Below are 17,916 nucleotides of genomic sequence, written 5' to 3' on the forward strand. Positions count from 1 at the left end.
CCACACCCCGTTCAAGCTCACAAGCAGTATAGCAGCACCTTAGAAAAGGAGCGGGATAACATTTTGGGGAGCAGGACAACGTTTCTGCTGAGCACTTGATGTCATTCCCAAATCACCATTCAGTGATACTTTCCTGCTGTCACCCACACTCCCTGGGAAGGACTTGCTTCCATGATGGTTTTGTAAATGTCTTGAATTCACGCTGCCTCCAACAGTTGCCTGTGAATCAGTCCCTCAGGAGTCCCTCCTGCCCACCAGCCCTTCCAGCAGGCAGAGGATAACAGCCAAGAGCTGTGCTAAAAAAGCTATAAATTAAGTAGGGTGGCTTAATCTTAGCTCTGTAGCCATAAGCCTTTCTACAAGCCTGAGCCAAACTCCCCTAGGCACTGCACAGTCTGCAAGTGCAGAGAACATACCTTCATCTTAGGATAAACACGTGGAAAATCACGTCACTAACAATGAACAAATGTAGCAGTACCTGTACTGGCAGGGAACCAGATTCTTTTGTCATCTTTCAACTTATCCAACCTGGCTCCTCATGACCTGGGTGACCTACCTCTGTCATCATCTGATGAGAAACTCTTCCCTTTCTAAAGCAAACAAAGACCCCTCAGCCCTTTGGACTGTGACCCAGGCAGATCACTAAACACCCAGGTAGCACCTCCTCAGCAGGGCTCAGACAAGCCCTTGCCCGTTACCACACACACTCCCGCTCTCCTCCCACAGGTGAACTGGGTGCTCCAAGGAAAGGCAATCTCAACAGCAACATCAGCTTGTGCATGTCTAAAAACCATTGTAGGGTATTACCTATGAAAAGTCAGATGAGTGTCTGACAAATAGACAAAGTGGCACTGGGCAAGTGTCTTCATATGAACAGGTAGGTTTACATGGGAAAACAATGTCTGTTATAAGATCAACTGAGAAAGTTTGGAAAAAAAACCCAGATCAACTTTGGGGTTATTTCAAAAGAAACAACCCTATTCTGTTTCTGGATTGACCCTCTGAAAACCCAACATTTTGACTCCTTTCACTCAGCCTTGCCTATAGCACTCTTCCAGCACAAGTTTAGACACTTGTCCAAATTTCAGTTCCTGAGTGACAGCCAAGCAAGGAAAATCTGCCAAAGTTACAGCAGCCATGATTTCTAGGTCCAGTTGTTTCTGGGATTGAGCACAACAATGATTAGTAAATTGTTCTCAGAGCTTGCTAGAAAAAGCGTGTGCATTTGTGGCTGTCAAGCATGAATACCTGGTTTTGCAGTGCTGCCTCTCATACTCTGCTACAGTGTACAAACCATGTCAGACAGAAAGCATCAAAGCCCCAAAAGCTCATGTGTCTTATCTTTGCTGTAGAGTCTTTAAGAAGAACTATCTTAAGTCTTGTTTAACAAAGGTTTTGTGTGAATATTTTATTAGCACATTACTTATTATGCTTTTGGGTGAGACATCAAAACTCATTAAATTCCAACTAATGTGCCATTTCAATAACTTTGAAATTTAAAATAATGCCCTTTTGAAATATACAACAGGACATTGACATAATCAATTTGTTATATTATGATTTTTAAGTAGCAGAGTGTAACACAGCACTGACTCATTTTTTGTGTGGAAAGACCACTGACTGACCAGAACAGCAGTTACAACACAGTCAATGCCCAAATCCATAAATACATGACCTGCTATGAACAGGTCTGAAAGACAGAATTTGTGTTTCTGGGTTTGTTACCCAGAGGCATCCATACAGTAAGATAAGGTCTATGTGCATTTTCAGTGGGATCAATAGTTATCTTCAATATTCCAGCAAGATATCTAGCAATTCACTCAAAATAGAATAATTTTAAATTAAAGTATTCTTTTACTTAAAAACAGAGGAACATAAATCACAACCTGTTTGCTAACAAACATTCCATTCTTATGCTAGATATATATCTCCACCATTTAATATTTTATGGTCTTACGCCATTACAAACTACTAGTGGAAAACAGCTCCTCTGAAAGCAAACAATTGATTTCTAGTTGCAGAGAATAACTTGCATTTGAATCATCTGAGTGCAATGGAACACTTTGTATATCCAGACCATTAAAAACATATTAATATTTTATCTCATTATTCCATCCCTATAGTGAGTTCTCATCTGGTAACAAAGACATTTGACTTCTCTTGCCATCTAAATTAACCTTCAGTCTCACGTAAGATCAAAAATTTACAAACTTTAAAAATATTTTCCATCTCTTAGCTTTTGGCATTCATCCTGTTGAACCCAATTTAGGGTTTGAATTTTATATACATTTCCAATATTTGGTTTGTGTCTTCATCACAGATGCTTTTTAGGCCAAAGAGAATCCATACACCATAATACTTGGAAAAAAACCCAAAGCCATGTTTGTTCTTAAAGGAGGAAATTATGGAGATTTGTTTCCGAATTCCAAAGAGTTATCATAATAATTTTTAGTTTAGGAATATATATTAACTATAGTCATGGTTAAGTGACAAAAGCTAGGACATCAAGTGACATCAAAGGATGTTTTATGTTACTAAATATAGGATGTGCTTTTGCTACAGAGGATTTTAAATTGAATTGGATACATTATCTTCACTGGTCTTCCTTTAAACGAGAGGAATCACAAGTCATTTTAACTGCAGTTAAACAAAAAAATGGATGCAAATGGAGGAAACAGATTTTTGTCCTATTGTCTTTTGTTCTACTGAGTCATACAATAGAAAATGTTGTGAAGCCTTCACAATGTCACAGTGACAGGTAAATGGAAAACTGCATACAATGGTGAATTAATGGAAAAAATTTGTATTTCTAGTGAGTCACTGCTATGACTAAGAGAAGTAAACACCTGTTGGTAGCCCAGTAATCTCAATTTCTCTACTATCATGACAGTGACTCACTAATGAGACTAATAATTAAGAGCCCAAGACTTAACACTCTTCTTGGTTCTACTGTCATGTCCAAATACGTGCTAGATCCTGTTCTTAGTACTAGATTTCAAACACCACAGTAACAAGATGCAAAACTGAGACAAAGATGAAGGCCTAACTTTTGGAAGCAAGAACTTCAGTCTGGTAAAAGCCACAGAGCCTGGCAGCTGTCTCTGCATCGCATTGCAACTGGGCTGGGTTAGCTCACACTCAGGTTTTCAACAGCCCCTTCCTGCTCCTTTTCATTCTCAGTTCTCCAAGGTCACAGCTTCTGTTTTCCTCAACTTTTCTTCTTTCCCTTAAAAGCAACATCTCTTCTGTTTGGATATGTGTGCTCTGTGCGTTGCCTGCAGCCAAGCTGCTGCCTCCAGCTGTCTCAAAGCCTGCAGCTCTACCTGTCCCTTCAGGATGACAGCAAGGTGTGACCATCACCCAGGGACAGACCAGATGTGCCTCACAAATTCTCCACTCAAGTAGCTTATTTTCAGGGCAAACTGCAGACAAAATTTAACACTGCTCTCCAAGCGAGGGTCTGTGTTCCCAAGGCATTAAGACCTGCCCTGGGCCAGCTCCCTAGTCCCTGTCTCCCAGGAAAGCTGCTGAGATTTTCAGCTCTCCCAAAGGAAAGCTGTGAGAAGGGGAAGATATAAAAAATGTTTTTTCCTAATTTCTATGACTGGTATAACAGTTTACAAGCAATTTCTTTTGGAAATTTCTCTGTCTTGATGAGCAAACTTGCATAGTAAGAAGAGCAACTGAAGTGGAGGTGAAAGTCACACTCATGTTGTGCATCTGCATTTGAATGAAGTGGTAAACACTTGTCTGAATCACCACTGCTCAGATGTCATCTTTCTCTCCCTATTTTCAGCTTGAGGGGGAGGAGAGCTGCCAGAACAGAAACCTGGAGGTGCTGAGCTCCAGTCAACTGCTGTCATGCTGTTCCCAGATTAATTATCCACCAGTGATCCCACGGTTAACACGGTAATTGTGGATATTTTTGCTAACAGCTCAACCCATCACAATGTTACAGAAGTAAGATCTTTCCGGGGATGACACAATTGGGTTTTTCTTCTTTAAATACCTTGAAATTATCATTCTCCATATGTGTATGAAGTAGTACGTGCTATTTGCTTTTTGCCAGTGCCTAAAACATCAATAAGACCAGTGGAAGCTACTGTTCTGACTTGGAGCATCCCTCATGCACTCCCATCTTTCCACATCTCATTTTCACACAAGATGCTCCTTCTTATAGTGTGTCTCTCTCATTTCATTAGGAAACTGGGAATAGTAAACAGTTGTCATTATTGGTTGGTTTGAACTACTTCTGAGGGTTTTTTAATATTCAAATACTTTTGAGCACACAGGTTTCCAATGTGTCATCTTTGGTCCATTGACTGGCTTCCAGTTATCTTGAAAGTGTTGTCACTAGAAATTAATTACTGATAAGGCCAAACTACACTTAATAGCACACCATCCAAGAAGTGTCCACAAATCTTCAGGTCTGGCTGGCATAGAAAGTAATCTCATAAGAAAGTACTCCTAATAAACAGGATGACTGTCAAGGATGTAGGGCTGTAAAAGGATACTTATTAGTGATGAGTAAATTGTTCTTACAGCTTGCCAGAAGAAGTGTGTGGGTTTGTGGCTGAAAATTTTCTTCTAACAGGCATCACCTAAATAGGTAGTGTGGATAGGCAAACTTCCAATGATACATAACTTACCCTAATCCATAGAAAAGCAGGTTATTTAAAAGGAAGCTGACAGCAGAGAAAAGATGAGCCACAGGGACAAAAATGAACCTTTTTAATGATTTCAGAGCTGAGGTATTACCAGATATAGAAATGGGTAGGCAGGCCCAGGAAGAACAGACTCAGGAGGAGGCATGACAATAGATATGCAAATGTTCCAACACATCTGAGTATTTACATCACTAGTAGGATATCTCCTACGAATCCAAAGCACACAGCAGGAATGTTGTGAGCTATCAGGAACTATAATCACTTGGTTATGTATTCTGCATTGTATCAAGGTGGTCTTTTATTTGGGGTATTTAAACACTGTTATCTGCATGAAACTGCTGTCTTTTTACCTTTCTAAACAAATTTTTCCATGTCCTCAGTTCACCTCTGACTTACTTGATCTGGTCTTGCTTAGTTTATATTTCACCCTTTTCTCCTTTTTTACCAAGCTGAGTAGGAAGAGCAAAAGAGACTAAAGATTTGCAATTTCATCAGCTAATGTTAACAATGCACTAGGAGGTGCTGGTTTGTTATAACAGCAGTAACAAAGGTGCTCAGATTCTGTGAAGTAGTGCACAAAATGCCCTTTGCTAGAGTGAGCACTACAAAGAAAGAGAGGACAGTGTAGACAGTCTGAGATCCCTTCAGATCCCCCAACTGTGCAGCACTGAATGGGCCTCAGAGCTACAGGCAGATGTTGCCTGTGGAAGGCATTTCAGTCCTTTGAGCTATTACAGGATTTTCTTACAAGAAAACAACTCTGCTCATCACTTCAAAGCTCAAGCAGAAGGGATGTTCACATGAGAACTTCTTGCTGCACTTTCAGATAAAGGCACAGACACTCAAGTGGCATCACCGCTGGCAGCGAGTGGGAGCTGCCTGCAGGCTCCTCTGTTTTGGTGACCTGGCCAAGGTTTCCCTGCAGCAAGGGGATAAACACAACACAACACAGGGACAGCACAGGCCTGGGCACATGCAAGGTAATTTTTAACTGTTATGTGGATCCCCAACTCAGAAAAACCTTAAGCATACAGTCAGGTCACTGCTCATTCCTTAAGTTTGGAATCACTTTCCAGAGTTTCTCCACAATTTGTAAGCCTCACTATACATTTTTTTTTCTATTTTGTCTCCTTACCCAAGCTTAACTTGTATCATTTTCAAGAAAGGGATGAGGGCAGCAAGATCCAAGCACTGGTTAACTCTGACCTAACACATCAGAGGACACCTAGATAATTACAAGTTTGCTGTCAAATGAATCTGATAGCCATCAAATATTATGCTTAAACTTTACCTGAATGAGAGCAGCCATGCTCCATAGTCAGATCCAGTTAGGTTTACTCAACCCTCCAGCCTTGCTGCACATGCTGTGAGGTTGTAAAGGAGCTCCAGAGGTGTCCTAACCCAGCTCCTTGTACTCCCTCTAGTGCTCCAGCTTCAGACAGAGCTTCTAGTTCTTGGGTCTAGCAGAAAACCTTCACAGAGGCAGTTTACTCTGCAACCACCTAATAATGCAGGGCTTCTTTCTCTGGAGAAGACAGTGGTATCAATTACCAGAAACGACACGAACCACCAGCTAATTTGACACAGGAATCCCTTTCACATTAGAAGTGTAATTCTGTTACCAGAGTACCAGCTGCACTCATATATACAGATTTGTATTTCTGCAGATGTAAAAATATTTCAAAGCAATTGTTTAGAATTTCCTCTGGATGTCTTTATTAAGGAAGTAAGCGTCTAATCTTTTGAAACCTACAAAGCTCACAAATTGAATATTTTGAAGCCCTTAGTTCCAACATTCCTACCTTCTTAAGTCTTTCCTGCTAGGACATTCCCATTTACAGATTTGTTTGCTCTTTTGACCGTTTTCATTAAACATTAAGGCAAATTCTTTCCAGCCTGCAGCTGAGAGGTTCCAATTAAAACCCGTTATTATTTCAGATGAACAATAAATTTCTAATATAGCCTTTTATATCTCCTACATTATATTCCATCTCATTCCTTGGGAATTTTTAATTTGCATTTTTTGTGACTGTGGAACATGAAGAAATTGTGTTTCTGAATTTTTCACTGAGAACTCTTTTGTAAAGCATGTTAATTTAGAATCCAGTGAGATATATTAATAGCATTTCCTCCAAATTAACGTCTGATTCTCTTTCACTTATGTTATCTCATGTCTCCCTGAGAATTCCTTTTCTTTGTTGATGAACCTAAGTGATTTTGTGCCACCATCAAATCTGCCAGCTCATCTCAGCACCTCTGTAGTCTGGGATGTAATCTGTTAAACAGTGCTACCTTTTTGGCATGAAAACCTGAATATTTATCCTCACCCATTTTCTCGTGGCCAGTTTCTGCTCTGTGGCAATGCTTTTCCATCACTGGAAAATCCCATCCGCACAGACTGTGCTGGCAACAGTGCTGGGTTCACATACAATTTTACAATCCAAACAAAGGACTCCACAGATCAAAACATAGATTTTCCCCTTTATGTCAGCAAGCCACATTGTAACACTGCAGTTTAAGAATGCCTTACTAGTATGGGAAAGCAAAACCAGGCAACACCAGCAATGGGTTGTTGTGTCACAAGAGCAAGAGCCATCACCCAGGCATGGAACTAACACTTGGACTCTAAGACAGACCATCCAAGGCACCCCAACCAGGAAGATTCACCTTCACGCTCAGCTTGAAGTGTGTGACTTGGCTCAGCAACTGCAGGAAGTTGGTTTAACTGGGCAGCTCTCATCTGTCGTCCCACAAACTAGAGAATTGTGTATTTTAGGTCAGACTTAAAAGCACATTTTCCATGTAAAGAAAAAACTCCAGAAATAATTTTAATATAAAATGTTTTTATTGTTTTTGAAAACATTTAAAAAACAATTTTTGAGCACTTTCAATAAAAAAAATAACTGAAATGCTACTGCAATATTCAACTACTGTAGTTTCAGCAGTACAACAGACAACAAAACACCGGGGAAGAGGGGAGAAACTGGATTTCCTGCACTAAATGAAAATGTGGAACAGGGATTTTTCTTTCCTTACGGTGCAGTAAATAAAGCACAGTATAGTACAAGACTATTATATGAACCTCAGATGCACTGCACAAGAAACGCTTTCCTTCTTTTCAGTTCAGAAGTCAGTGCTTATTGCAATTATTTGCAAATTATTTACTTCATGAATTCTTATCATGATAAAATGATGCAAAAATGTTTTTCAACACCAGAACAATAAAAAATAATCCAAGAAAGGAACATATTCAACAATAACTAAGCTGAATTAGTTAACATAAAAAAGTAAATAACTTGTGAATAACTATGCTCACCTGGTTAACACTGAACCAGCTTCAATACAGCAAAAGAATAAAAAAAATAAAAGTGGTTACAGGAATATATCTAGTACTGTACAAGATTAAGTCATTAACACTCATGCACGTTTTGTGATCATGTATTAACATGGTGAAGCAAACTAAACTTAATTTTTCCTGCTGCAATATTCTCATGTAAGAGAATCAAAAATAGAAATATCTCATTGAGATCAATGCACATTGCTACATAAGACAATTTCACCTGTCACTTTTAATGACATTTTGCCTTTTAATAATGAAACACATTAAAAAGTTTTTTTTTGTTTTGCCTTTTTTTTTTTTTAATCTGTGGGCCGTATTTGTTGCATTTATCCTAAGGAATGTGCCTGCCACAGGTTCAACAGAATTTTAGTGCAATATATGAACCCAGAAAGTTTGCTGGACTAACCAAGCAACCAAATTTAAAGTGTTTGCTGCAATACTGTACACAGGGTACAAATTCACTAGTTTGTATACTTTAGCAAAAACTGCTATCAAAATAATTTATTTCTCATGTTAGTAGGAAGCCAATAATGTAAACAAGGGGTCAGAACTGTCTCAAATTCTTCGTTTTGGAGTATCTGACAAAGACAGGCTTCCATTTGTTAGAATCACAGAATTTTCCTTTGGGTATTGCATACTTTGGTGTGCAGTAGTGCTCTGTCTCAATGTACTGTAAAGAACTAACTAGCACTAAGTACAGGGACCTAACATTAATTATAACACCAACACACAAACATCTCTAGAATGATACATACCAATGTACAAAGCTGTGCCTGTGCCTTGGATTTTACTTGAAACAATTCTTATAGAATTTAATACTTTTTAAACTAAACGTATTTTTGCTTTAAACCCACTGATTATAGAGTATTTCTGCTAATTAAGTCCCGTTAGGCCCAATGTAACGCTTGTTATTTAAAAATAATTTTAAACGCACTTTTAAAAACCTTTGGTGATGGCTGCATAATTTAGAACGCATCAGCTTTAAATCTACTCTCGCTTTTCTGAGAAGTCTTTGTAAAAAAAACTAGTAGTTGGGCAAAACCCTACTTCCCCCAGGCCCCCCTCAGTCTCGGCGTGAGTGAGCCGAGGTGGGGCTGAGCACGCGGCTGAGCAGCACCTGTGCAGCTTCTCCCCACAGCGCAGGGCTCCAGTCATGGAGTCAGAGAATCTGCTGAGCTGGAAGGGACCCTCCCCCCTCCATCAGAGTAGGTTTCACCTATTCACAGTAGTGCTGGCACTTCACACAGGGTCAGGAAACAGAAACAAAATGGTGCTGAGTGTCTCTCAGACCCATCCTCTCAACCAGGGAGAGAGGATGTTCAGCACATCTCTGGCAAAAGGCCATGGGCGGGTCCAGTACTCCAGCCCTGCCTTCAGCAACTTCAGTCTACAAGAAAAATGGTTCAAGTCTTACTGACAGACACCTGGCAGGATAACAAGCAGAAGGCTACCACACAGCTTTTAGTCTCCTCCCCATTTCTTTAACAAAACTTAAAAGAGTCACTTGGTCTTAAAGCAACACACACTATCACACATCCCCGCACTTCCAGGAGGGATCGGAACTCTCCAAGTTTGTTTCCGATGAAGTGGCAAAACTTCTGATGCGAGCACAGTGAAATCAGGCCCTCAATAAGGTGCTATAGCTTGGCACAACTGTTTGTCCCTGCAGAAGAGGCCATGGACTGGTGATGAACTGGGGCAAGAGCAAGAGCACCTCCAGTGCCAATGCAGCAGCACAAGTTGTATCAGCACCGCCAAAAAATCTGACCAGTACTGGGATCTCGAGTCATTCGCAAAAACTGAAGAAACAGAAGACCACCAAGACAGTTGGAGGAAAACACTAATCACATGAAAACTATGAACATCATTCCCTTAAGGAAACCTATGGTGGGGTTACTGAACCTCCCCTTCACAAATTCATGATCACTCATTCAAAGTAATGCAAATGAGGAAAATTTTTCCTGCTCAGTTTTCCGCTTAAGGGATGGTATTGTGGCATACTCAGTGCACCACTTCTTTTGTAAAAACCTGCCTCTGCAAGTCCTCTTTCTAGCATCAGGGCCATGGCTGGTTAAGTACCTCTCTCTTTTGGTCACCAGAGAGATCCATACCATGCTGATAAAATAAAAGGTCTTTTTTGGTTCAAGTGAACTAGTGAGGCAGAAGTCTAATTCTCATTTTCCAGAGGGGCAGCTAAGGACTTAAAAAAAAAAATTAGATTCACCAACCCTGTCAAATCACTTTTGAAAATGGAGTTCAGGCTTCTAAAACAGTAAGTACTTTTAAAAGAAGTTTTACCAAAAGAAAAAACACGTCTTACTGTGTATCTGTAAAGTGCCTGGCAGTATTATGGCTCTGTATGAAATATTTTTAGATCAACCACATTTTCTAATATTTTAATAATCTTTTGTTTGAGGGAGAGTGAGCAAGAAGGACAGAAAGGCTCAACCTACTGAAACAGAGAAAATAACATCTTCCTACACCCTCCACTAGGTGAGGAAAGAGCAAACGTGAATAAACCAATCTTTAAAAACAATATTTTAATGAGCTCCAGCAGCTCTTTATTGAAAAAAAAAGAGGGAAAATATGTTCCTTCTCTAGCATTGATAAACAGTACCTATCACTTTAAAACAGGGTGTTATGCCTAGATTAAATCTCAGTGCTTAAAATCTTTTTGCATGAATTTTACCTAATATAAAAACACTGATGTAAGAACTAAAATATCAAGTATGTAATGGATATTAATGGATAAAATAACTACATAGATTTATTTCTCTTAAATAAAAAAATTTAGTGCATCTTTCTTTTTCCTTGATCATCCCCATTAGCTTTTCCCATCCCTGTGTTTTACGAGAGATGCCAATGGCACCAGTGCGACAGAGATTTCCCACAGTTCACCACTGAGCAGTGCTCCAGACAGCTACACAATGATGAGGCACCTGCAAGTCACCTGCTCCACTTGTACCCACTCCCCACCCCTACCTACCTGCAGGCACCCTGCTTTTCAAACCTGAACAACAAAGGTCAGTAAGGATCATCTACTAAGAAGTAACAACCAGTACAAGGTATGGAAAGCCTACTAAAGAGCTCGACTTAAAACCCTCCCAGAGCATCAACCATAGCTGTCATTGCTGGCTGGCCATTAACCACTTCTTTATTTGCTAAAACGAGAAATGTTGAATGGGAAACACTATAAAGTTCAAATTTTAATACTGGCTCTTTGATAGCCCATCACCTTCAGAGATTTGTTTAAAATTGGTAAGACTGCCTTTTCCTTGCTGAAGAATGAGCAACAGGTACAGCAAACTTTTTTTAAAATGCCATAATACATAGCAAGTGTTTCTGCTGCGGGAGGCACTTCCATTAAGACAAATACAATACGTCTGTCTTTTAGATACAGTGTGCTACATACATATTATAAAACAAGATTAACCCAACATTTCAACAGCAGGATGATCCTTACTCTCCATCCACTCAAAACCTGATGCAGTCATTGAGTTAATGGATTCATTGCAGATTTGTTGAAACAAGGGGTCATTTTTTAATTCCTCCAGTGTAGCATCATCGTCTTGTCCCTGCTGACGACCTGGATCAAACAGTAGATTTGTGTCTAAAGTGTTCAGATCGTTAATGCTGCCTGAGAGCTCGGAAGACAACCTGATGTCGCTGGGAAAGACAGATGCAACGTTATTGAGATCTGATGCCACCTGATTCACCAGCTGCTGGTTTGTTGGCAGACTGTCCTCCCCTAAAAGGTCTTTTACAGTGCTGCTAAAATCTAATTGCTGCTCTCCGATGTCTGATTGTGCTTGGTTATCTCCAGAAGAAAAACTGATCTGATCGGTGCTGCTGTTTTTTGTGAGGTAATTTGGTGTTTGGAATTCATAAACTGAAGTGCTGGAATTGATCATACTTTGTGGGTTGGCACTAGGAAAAGCGGCGGATGTCTCCAAAATCTGAGTGAGATTCATCCTGGCTGTGTAATTTGAGGGCATGTTGTTCATTCCCAAACCTCTCACTGCATCATCGCTATCAGAATCAAGTTTGTTTAACAACACATTTGTTATTTTTTTAGTGTTTGTTTGTTTCTGAAGAGACGGGAAGGCCGTCTGCATCATCACAGTCAAGGGGACTGACTGGCTTCTCTGTGCTATGTTATTGGCACTGGTGTCTGCATGGATATTAGCAAATACATTGTGAACTTCAGGAGTTACTGGACTTCCAAAGGGTGTCATATTAGAGCGTGGTATATTTGACACGGGATAAACAGTGCTCCCACTGAGATTGCGCTGGCGATGGACAGCAGGGCTCACACTCCGGCATCTCAGGCTGTTGTTGAGAGAGGAACCGGTTCCTTTGTTGTCCAAGGGAGCAGGCACAGCAAAGCCCTCCTGCTTAGTGGTGCTGCTGACAGGGGCTGCCTGGTGCTGCACAGGTGACACCGGAGTCACGCGGCCGAAGTGAGTGTCGTGGTGGCGCGGCTGGGACTGGTAGGACTGGCCGGGGACGGCGAAGGCGTGAGGTTTCCTGAAGCGATCTTCCACCAGCTCCTGGTAGCTCGTGAGGATGCCGTGGTTTGCAACCGAGGAATTGCTCACACCGCTGTAGCCGTTGTTCATCCACTCCAGCTTGGTTTTGTCAGGATGGGTCGCCATAGGCCGCTGCATTGGCTTCACGGGACTGCTTGATATAATGCTGGCATCGTGGTAAGCCATGCTGGAGCTGATGGGAGTAAATGCAAACGGGTTTCGGCATTCCACGGGACTGGGAGGGACACTGCTGCTGCAGTTTGAGTGTGGTGTGCCAATGGGCGTGTGCCGGCTGCTCCCTAGAGCACTGTCCACGGGAGTCGTCTGAGCCAGCCTCGAACAAGGGCTCTCTCTCGACATGTTCTGAGATCCAGCAATCATTTCAGAGGTGGGTGTTGGAGTCGGAGTGGGGGTGGGAGTGGGGGTGGGTGTGGGGGTGGGAGTGTGAATTGGAGTGCTGTTGTTGTGGATCGAATGGTAAAAGTGCGTGTTGCTTGGGTGAGATGACACGGGAGCTCCTTGAGCTGCAGTCTGACTCTGAATTGCCATTCCTAGACAACCACCATAAGGATGGGAATTATTCATGGACATTTGCTCCTCCATGAGCACCAGCTCCTCCACAATGCTGTCCTGGGTAAGATCATCATCAAATGAAAAGAAGTTTTCATTTGATTGAGGGACTGTATGCTCAAACTCTTTCAGCTCAGACTGCAGAGGTAACTGATTTGAAGACTGTGCTTGTATTTGACTCAAGGAGTCCTGGATCTGGCTCTGTAGCTGCTGGCTGTACACATCCTGCTGTATCCCTTCGCAGTGCACTGGCTCCCACGCAGATTCCTGCAAGTCACTGGAGCCGGAGTGCCCAGCCATAGTCATAACACTGATATCTTGCTGCTGATCACAATTCACAGATGCAAAGTCAGAGGTTTTGGTGATATGGTGCCATGTATTTGGGTTAAAGCTGCCATCGGATTTTGAATCATTTTCTATGATAAATAAGTTTCCTTCCAATTTTACTTTTATATCTGGAGATGATGCTGATGCAAGCTGCTGTTCTAAAGTAGGATCACTCGTATTTAGACTGGTGCTGTTTAAGGAAAGGTCTGTTGCTAAGTTTGCTGCAGCTGCAGAAGGTACAGGTACTGTCACGGGTACCGTGCTGGGGACTTGAGCAAGTGTTGCTGTACTGTCACTGTTAGCTAGTGATCCAACCTTCAGAGCCTTCTTAACACTGTTTGCTTTTTGACTCTCCACAGCGTTACCAGCTGAAAACTGCTCCACTAGTGGTTTCTTTACAGGTGGTACCTGGGAATCCTGAACTGTGGAAGGTTGTCTCTTTCTTGGACTTTTAGTGCATGTTTTATCTTTAATCGTAGACTCACCAGAAGGAGGTGAACTGATGCTGGTGCTGGACAAGTTTTGACTGGCAACTGTGAGCTTAAGAGTGCTTTGATTATTGCCTGCTGAAGAAACTGGTGTGATCTCATTAGACTGTGTTTTATATTTGGTCCCTGCTTCTTCAGCTCCCTGATCACAGCCCTTACCTGGTTTTGCCTCCATGACATCATCAGTTGAAACCTTCAAGGCTGCAACCTCAAAATTAATTAGCTGTGCAGGAGGCAGGTCAGGGGTTGCCTTTATGGATTTAGACACATCGGAACTCTCTTGGCCCTGTACTGAGTTCTCATCCAGCAATGCTTCCGGTTCCATTTTGATCTTGACTGCAGGAGCAGCTACAACAGTACTAGGCTTGGATCCTGGAGACTGAAGTGAAACCACAGACCCATTTTTGATCTGAGGACCAGTCTTCCCTTCTTCTGCTGCTCCCGCACTACTGCTGACCGAAGGCGTCTGTTTGACGGGCACGCTGCTGCTGCTCGGGGCGAGAGATATTGCTGTCATTTTCACCACGTTTAAGGAATTCACGTGTGGAGCTGGCACAACAGTCTTGATTGGGCTACTGGTGAAGAGCACCGTGGTGGGAGAGCGGATGGTGAGAGCACTGGTGTTTGCTGGCTTCGGTAAGATCTGCGGGTAGCGATGCCGGGCAGAGCGGTCCCCGACGGGGCTGGCGGGAACGTTCTGGGGAGTCTTTGGTGGCTGCTTGACTGATTGCATGTGCTGAGTGACCACCTGAACGTTGAGCGGCAGGACCTTGCTATCAGACGATCCCATAGGACTTGGAGACGTCACCAACTGCCTGGTCCTTGGCACCTGGACAGAGGAAAAAAGAACAGGTGTGGCATTGAAGCAGCAAGCCCCCAAAGCCCATGGACCACCTCGGCCCCAAGCATTTCAAAGGTGAAGGACCACACAGCTCAATCACCAAAGCCAGTGAATGTCAGTTTGAAACAAAATAAGCTCTTCTACTACATACAAGACATTTTCTACTTGTCTGCCTAAAGACTGGGAGATATGTAACCTCTATTTTTAAGGCACAGGGCACTGGTCTACACACTACTCTGCACTTCTGCTAATGAAATGGTCATTCTCATAAAATCCTTCACCACGTGGGACAAAAAGACAGACATACAAAGGCTAAAGAGGAAAGGATGTGTTCAAAACACTACTCATTGTTAAGGTTTCAAAAGTGAGTTAAATACAAACTATCAGGCAGAAAAACTGGCTTACCTGTGGAAATCAACAGCAGAGTGAACATCTGAAAAACAACCAAGCTTCCCCCACTGCCCAGCCCAGTTTTGTATGGCCAAAAGACAAAAATGTTCCATACTACAGACATTCACTCAAAAATAAAATTGTAGCTGTCAATAAATGCAGTGGGCCAATAAAAGGCAATTTAGATTCCATATTAAGACCTCAGTGACTCACACAACTGGTGTCATCTGGTTAAACTTCATCTCAAGGCTAGCTTAAATCCCCCTGTCACAATGACTTCAAAGACAAACTTGGCCTTTGCTATGCGATCACAATTCTGATGCCTCCATATCAATCCTGTGACTCGTGTATAACACAGCCAGGACAGAAAAGCATCAAGGGACCCAAGCCTTTGAACAGAAACTGTTCTTCTAGCCCTCTGACACCGCTTAGTTACTGTCAGTGTACAACCTTTTCATCAGGTGGTTTCTCTAGAGAATTGCTGGAGAGCATTACCGGAATGGGGCTGGGGACAGCTGCCACAACAATGCCAATAGGTGGAGGAGACAGGATGGCGGGACTTCCATTAGATATACTGGTCACACCGTTGGTTGTGGCACCTTCAGTTTTCTTTGCTGGAGACTCTCCTGGCAAAGGAGACTGCAGTTTCTGTTCCTGCTGCTTCTTCTGGATCTTACGCTGCAGCTGCTGCTTGGCATCAACAGGAGATGGCAGAGTTTTCACTTGTGGTTGAAAGGAATTACTTTCAGCAGTAGGTATAAAAGCTGAGGGCTGGGGGATCCCTTTTATTCCTGAATAGAAAAGAAGAAGGATGAATTATAACCAAACATACCCTGTCTGTTGTGTTGCCACTTCTGTATTTAACAGCATAGAATACATGGCAGGCACCTCCACAGCCTTTCTGGGAACATCTCCTTCATGAGGTACTCCCACCCACAGTTTACTTCCACATTTGTGGCAAAGTCTGTTAGACAAGCTGGGCATTAGCTGCTAAAATACTAAAGTACTGGCCTCTTGTTTCTAGTAATCCCAAATGGCAACTTCTGTGTCAGCAAAATCTCAACCCAGTGCACTTCACTAAACTGGCAGCAGAGGGCGGCGGGTACGTTTCAGATAAATCTTTAAAATCCATTATCTGCTGCGGTTTTGTTTTGTTACCTGTGTCTAAGGCAGCTTTAAATGAAAAATGTTTCCAGAAAGTCACAGAGGAGCAGCTCTGAGCAGACGATACTATCTAATGGCCAAGGCATTAAATACAATGCATCTAATATCAGAATGGATCAAAACCTCTGTGTGGTCAGGGGCAGTGGTGAAAGAAGGACAAGAAGAGAAGTGTCCAGGGGGAAAAAAAAAAAAAGAGAAGGGAAAGTTGAAAGAACTATGGAAATTAGAATGGGAGAACATTTTTTTCTGGAGAAATTACTTTGCTGATCACAAGCAAGCAAGTGGTGCCTCCAGGGAGAAAAACAGTGCAGCTGGTACTAGTTTCTCTTACAAAATCACATCACAATTATGATCTTTGTTTATTAAGAGTCAAAAGGAATAGCATGCTCTTTCAATGACCAAATAACCTTGCTGAACTGCCCCTCTAAAAATTCTTTAACATTGTTTCATTTACACTTTGAGGTTACACAGTTTTAAAATACCTCCTAATTATAAATTAATCAGCATCGTTTTACTACGTTACTAATTTTACTAATGCTAATCACAAGTATTTGGTTTTAGATGCTCAGCACATGCTTAGGAACTGTGATCTGAACATATTTTCCTTGATAGGCCTAGGCAGTACTTTCCAGAGGCAAGTCTGGGGGCATGCTGTGCCCCTGCATTTCCCTCCTCATCCTTTATTTTTGTCATTTACTTCATCCACAGCCACCAAAACACACTTAACATGATTAGGTGACTCATTCTGAGCATGCAGAAGGAAACAAACCACACAAAAAAAAAAAAAATCTGCTCTTGACAGAAAATTAAGACAGACAATTGTTTCCAAATTAGGGCAAGGTATCAGACAGAAACACAGCTACACCAGCAGTCTGTCTACAAACCAGCACTGTAGCAGCACCAAACTCCTGATCTAGCCAGGTACATAAATTCAGCAAGTACTCACACGCCCCAAAGTGCTTTAAAAGATCAGGTTCCTCATGGGAGAAATGGGAAAATCACAGACTAAACCTGAGACTGCTGCTGATTTTCACATCTTTACCCAGAGTACCAGCAAGAAGAGTGATTTGCAGCAATGTGACCAAAATCACATAACTGCACGCTCAATGCTCAGAGTCATGTTTAAGGTTTGCCCTGAAGAGAAGTCCCTCCTCAAACCAAGATGTTTCTACTATTAATAGAAAGATCCCCCATCTCAACAATTGAGCATTATCTCATTACCTGCTGGTGCCCCTGCCATTACTGTTAAAGCTGCCATGGACTTGGTACCGATATAGTGACTTTTTACAAGGAAACGAGCCAGTTCCAAGACTGTGTCAAAAGGCTGGCTCAGCACTTTCTGGGCCCATTCACAAACAAGCCGGCAGGCCGCAGAGATGACTTCCTCATCAGCACTCTGCAGCTGCCCAGATGGCTCTGCTCCATCCAACTAAAACAAACAAACAAAGGAGGAAAGGTTACTTTGATTATTAAGGGTCATTGAGGCACAAAAACAAAAACAGCAAACAATCATCAGAATCACACAAAAAGTTAAGTATGTTCACGGTTTTTCATGAAGTTGAGAGAATGAGGTCTCATCAATGTAATACAAAATTAAATG

General features: G+C 41.9%; 1 protein-coding gene across 1 annotated transcript in view; it reads right to left on the reverse strand.

Moving 5' to 3' along the window:
* Nucleotides 1-7,492: 7,492 nt before the first annotated feature.
* RFX7 (regulatory factor X7) overlaps nt 7,493-17,916 on the reverse strand; it is a 49,905-nt gene continuing 39,481 nt past the window's right edge. The window contains exons 7-9 of the mRNA XM_027736923.2: nt 17,538-17,745; nt 15,648-15,943; nt 7,493-14,750 (exon numbers count right to left, since the gene is read on the reverse strand). Of these exons, the coding sequence (XP_027592724.1) occupies nt 11,436-14,750; nt 15,648-15,943; nt 17,538-17,745 (3,819 nt within the window). The 3' untranslated portion in view covers nt 7,493-11,435. The remainder of the gene's footprint in view (nt 14,751-15,647; nt 15,944-17,537; nt 17,746-17,916) is intronic.

This window comes from Pipra filicauda, unplaced genomic scaffold (genome assembly GCF_003945595.2).
Source record: "Pipra filicauda isolate LSUMZ 115617 unplaced genomic scaffold, ASM394559v2 scaffold7_size6619720_pilon, whole genome shotgun sequence".
NCBI lineage: Eukaryota > Metazoa > Chordata > Aves > Passeriformes > Pipridae > Pipra > Pipra filicauda.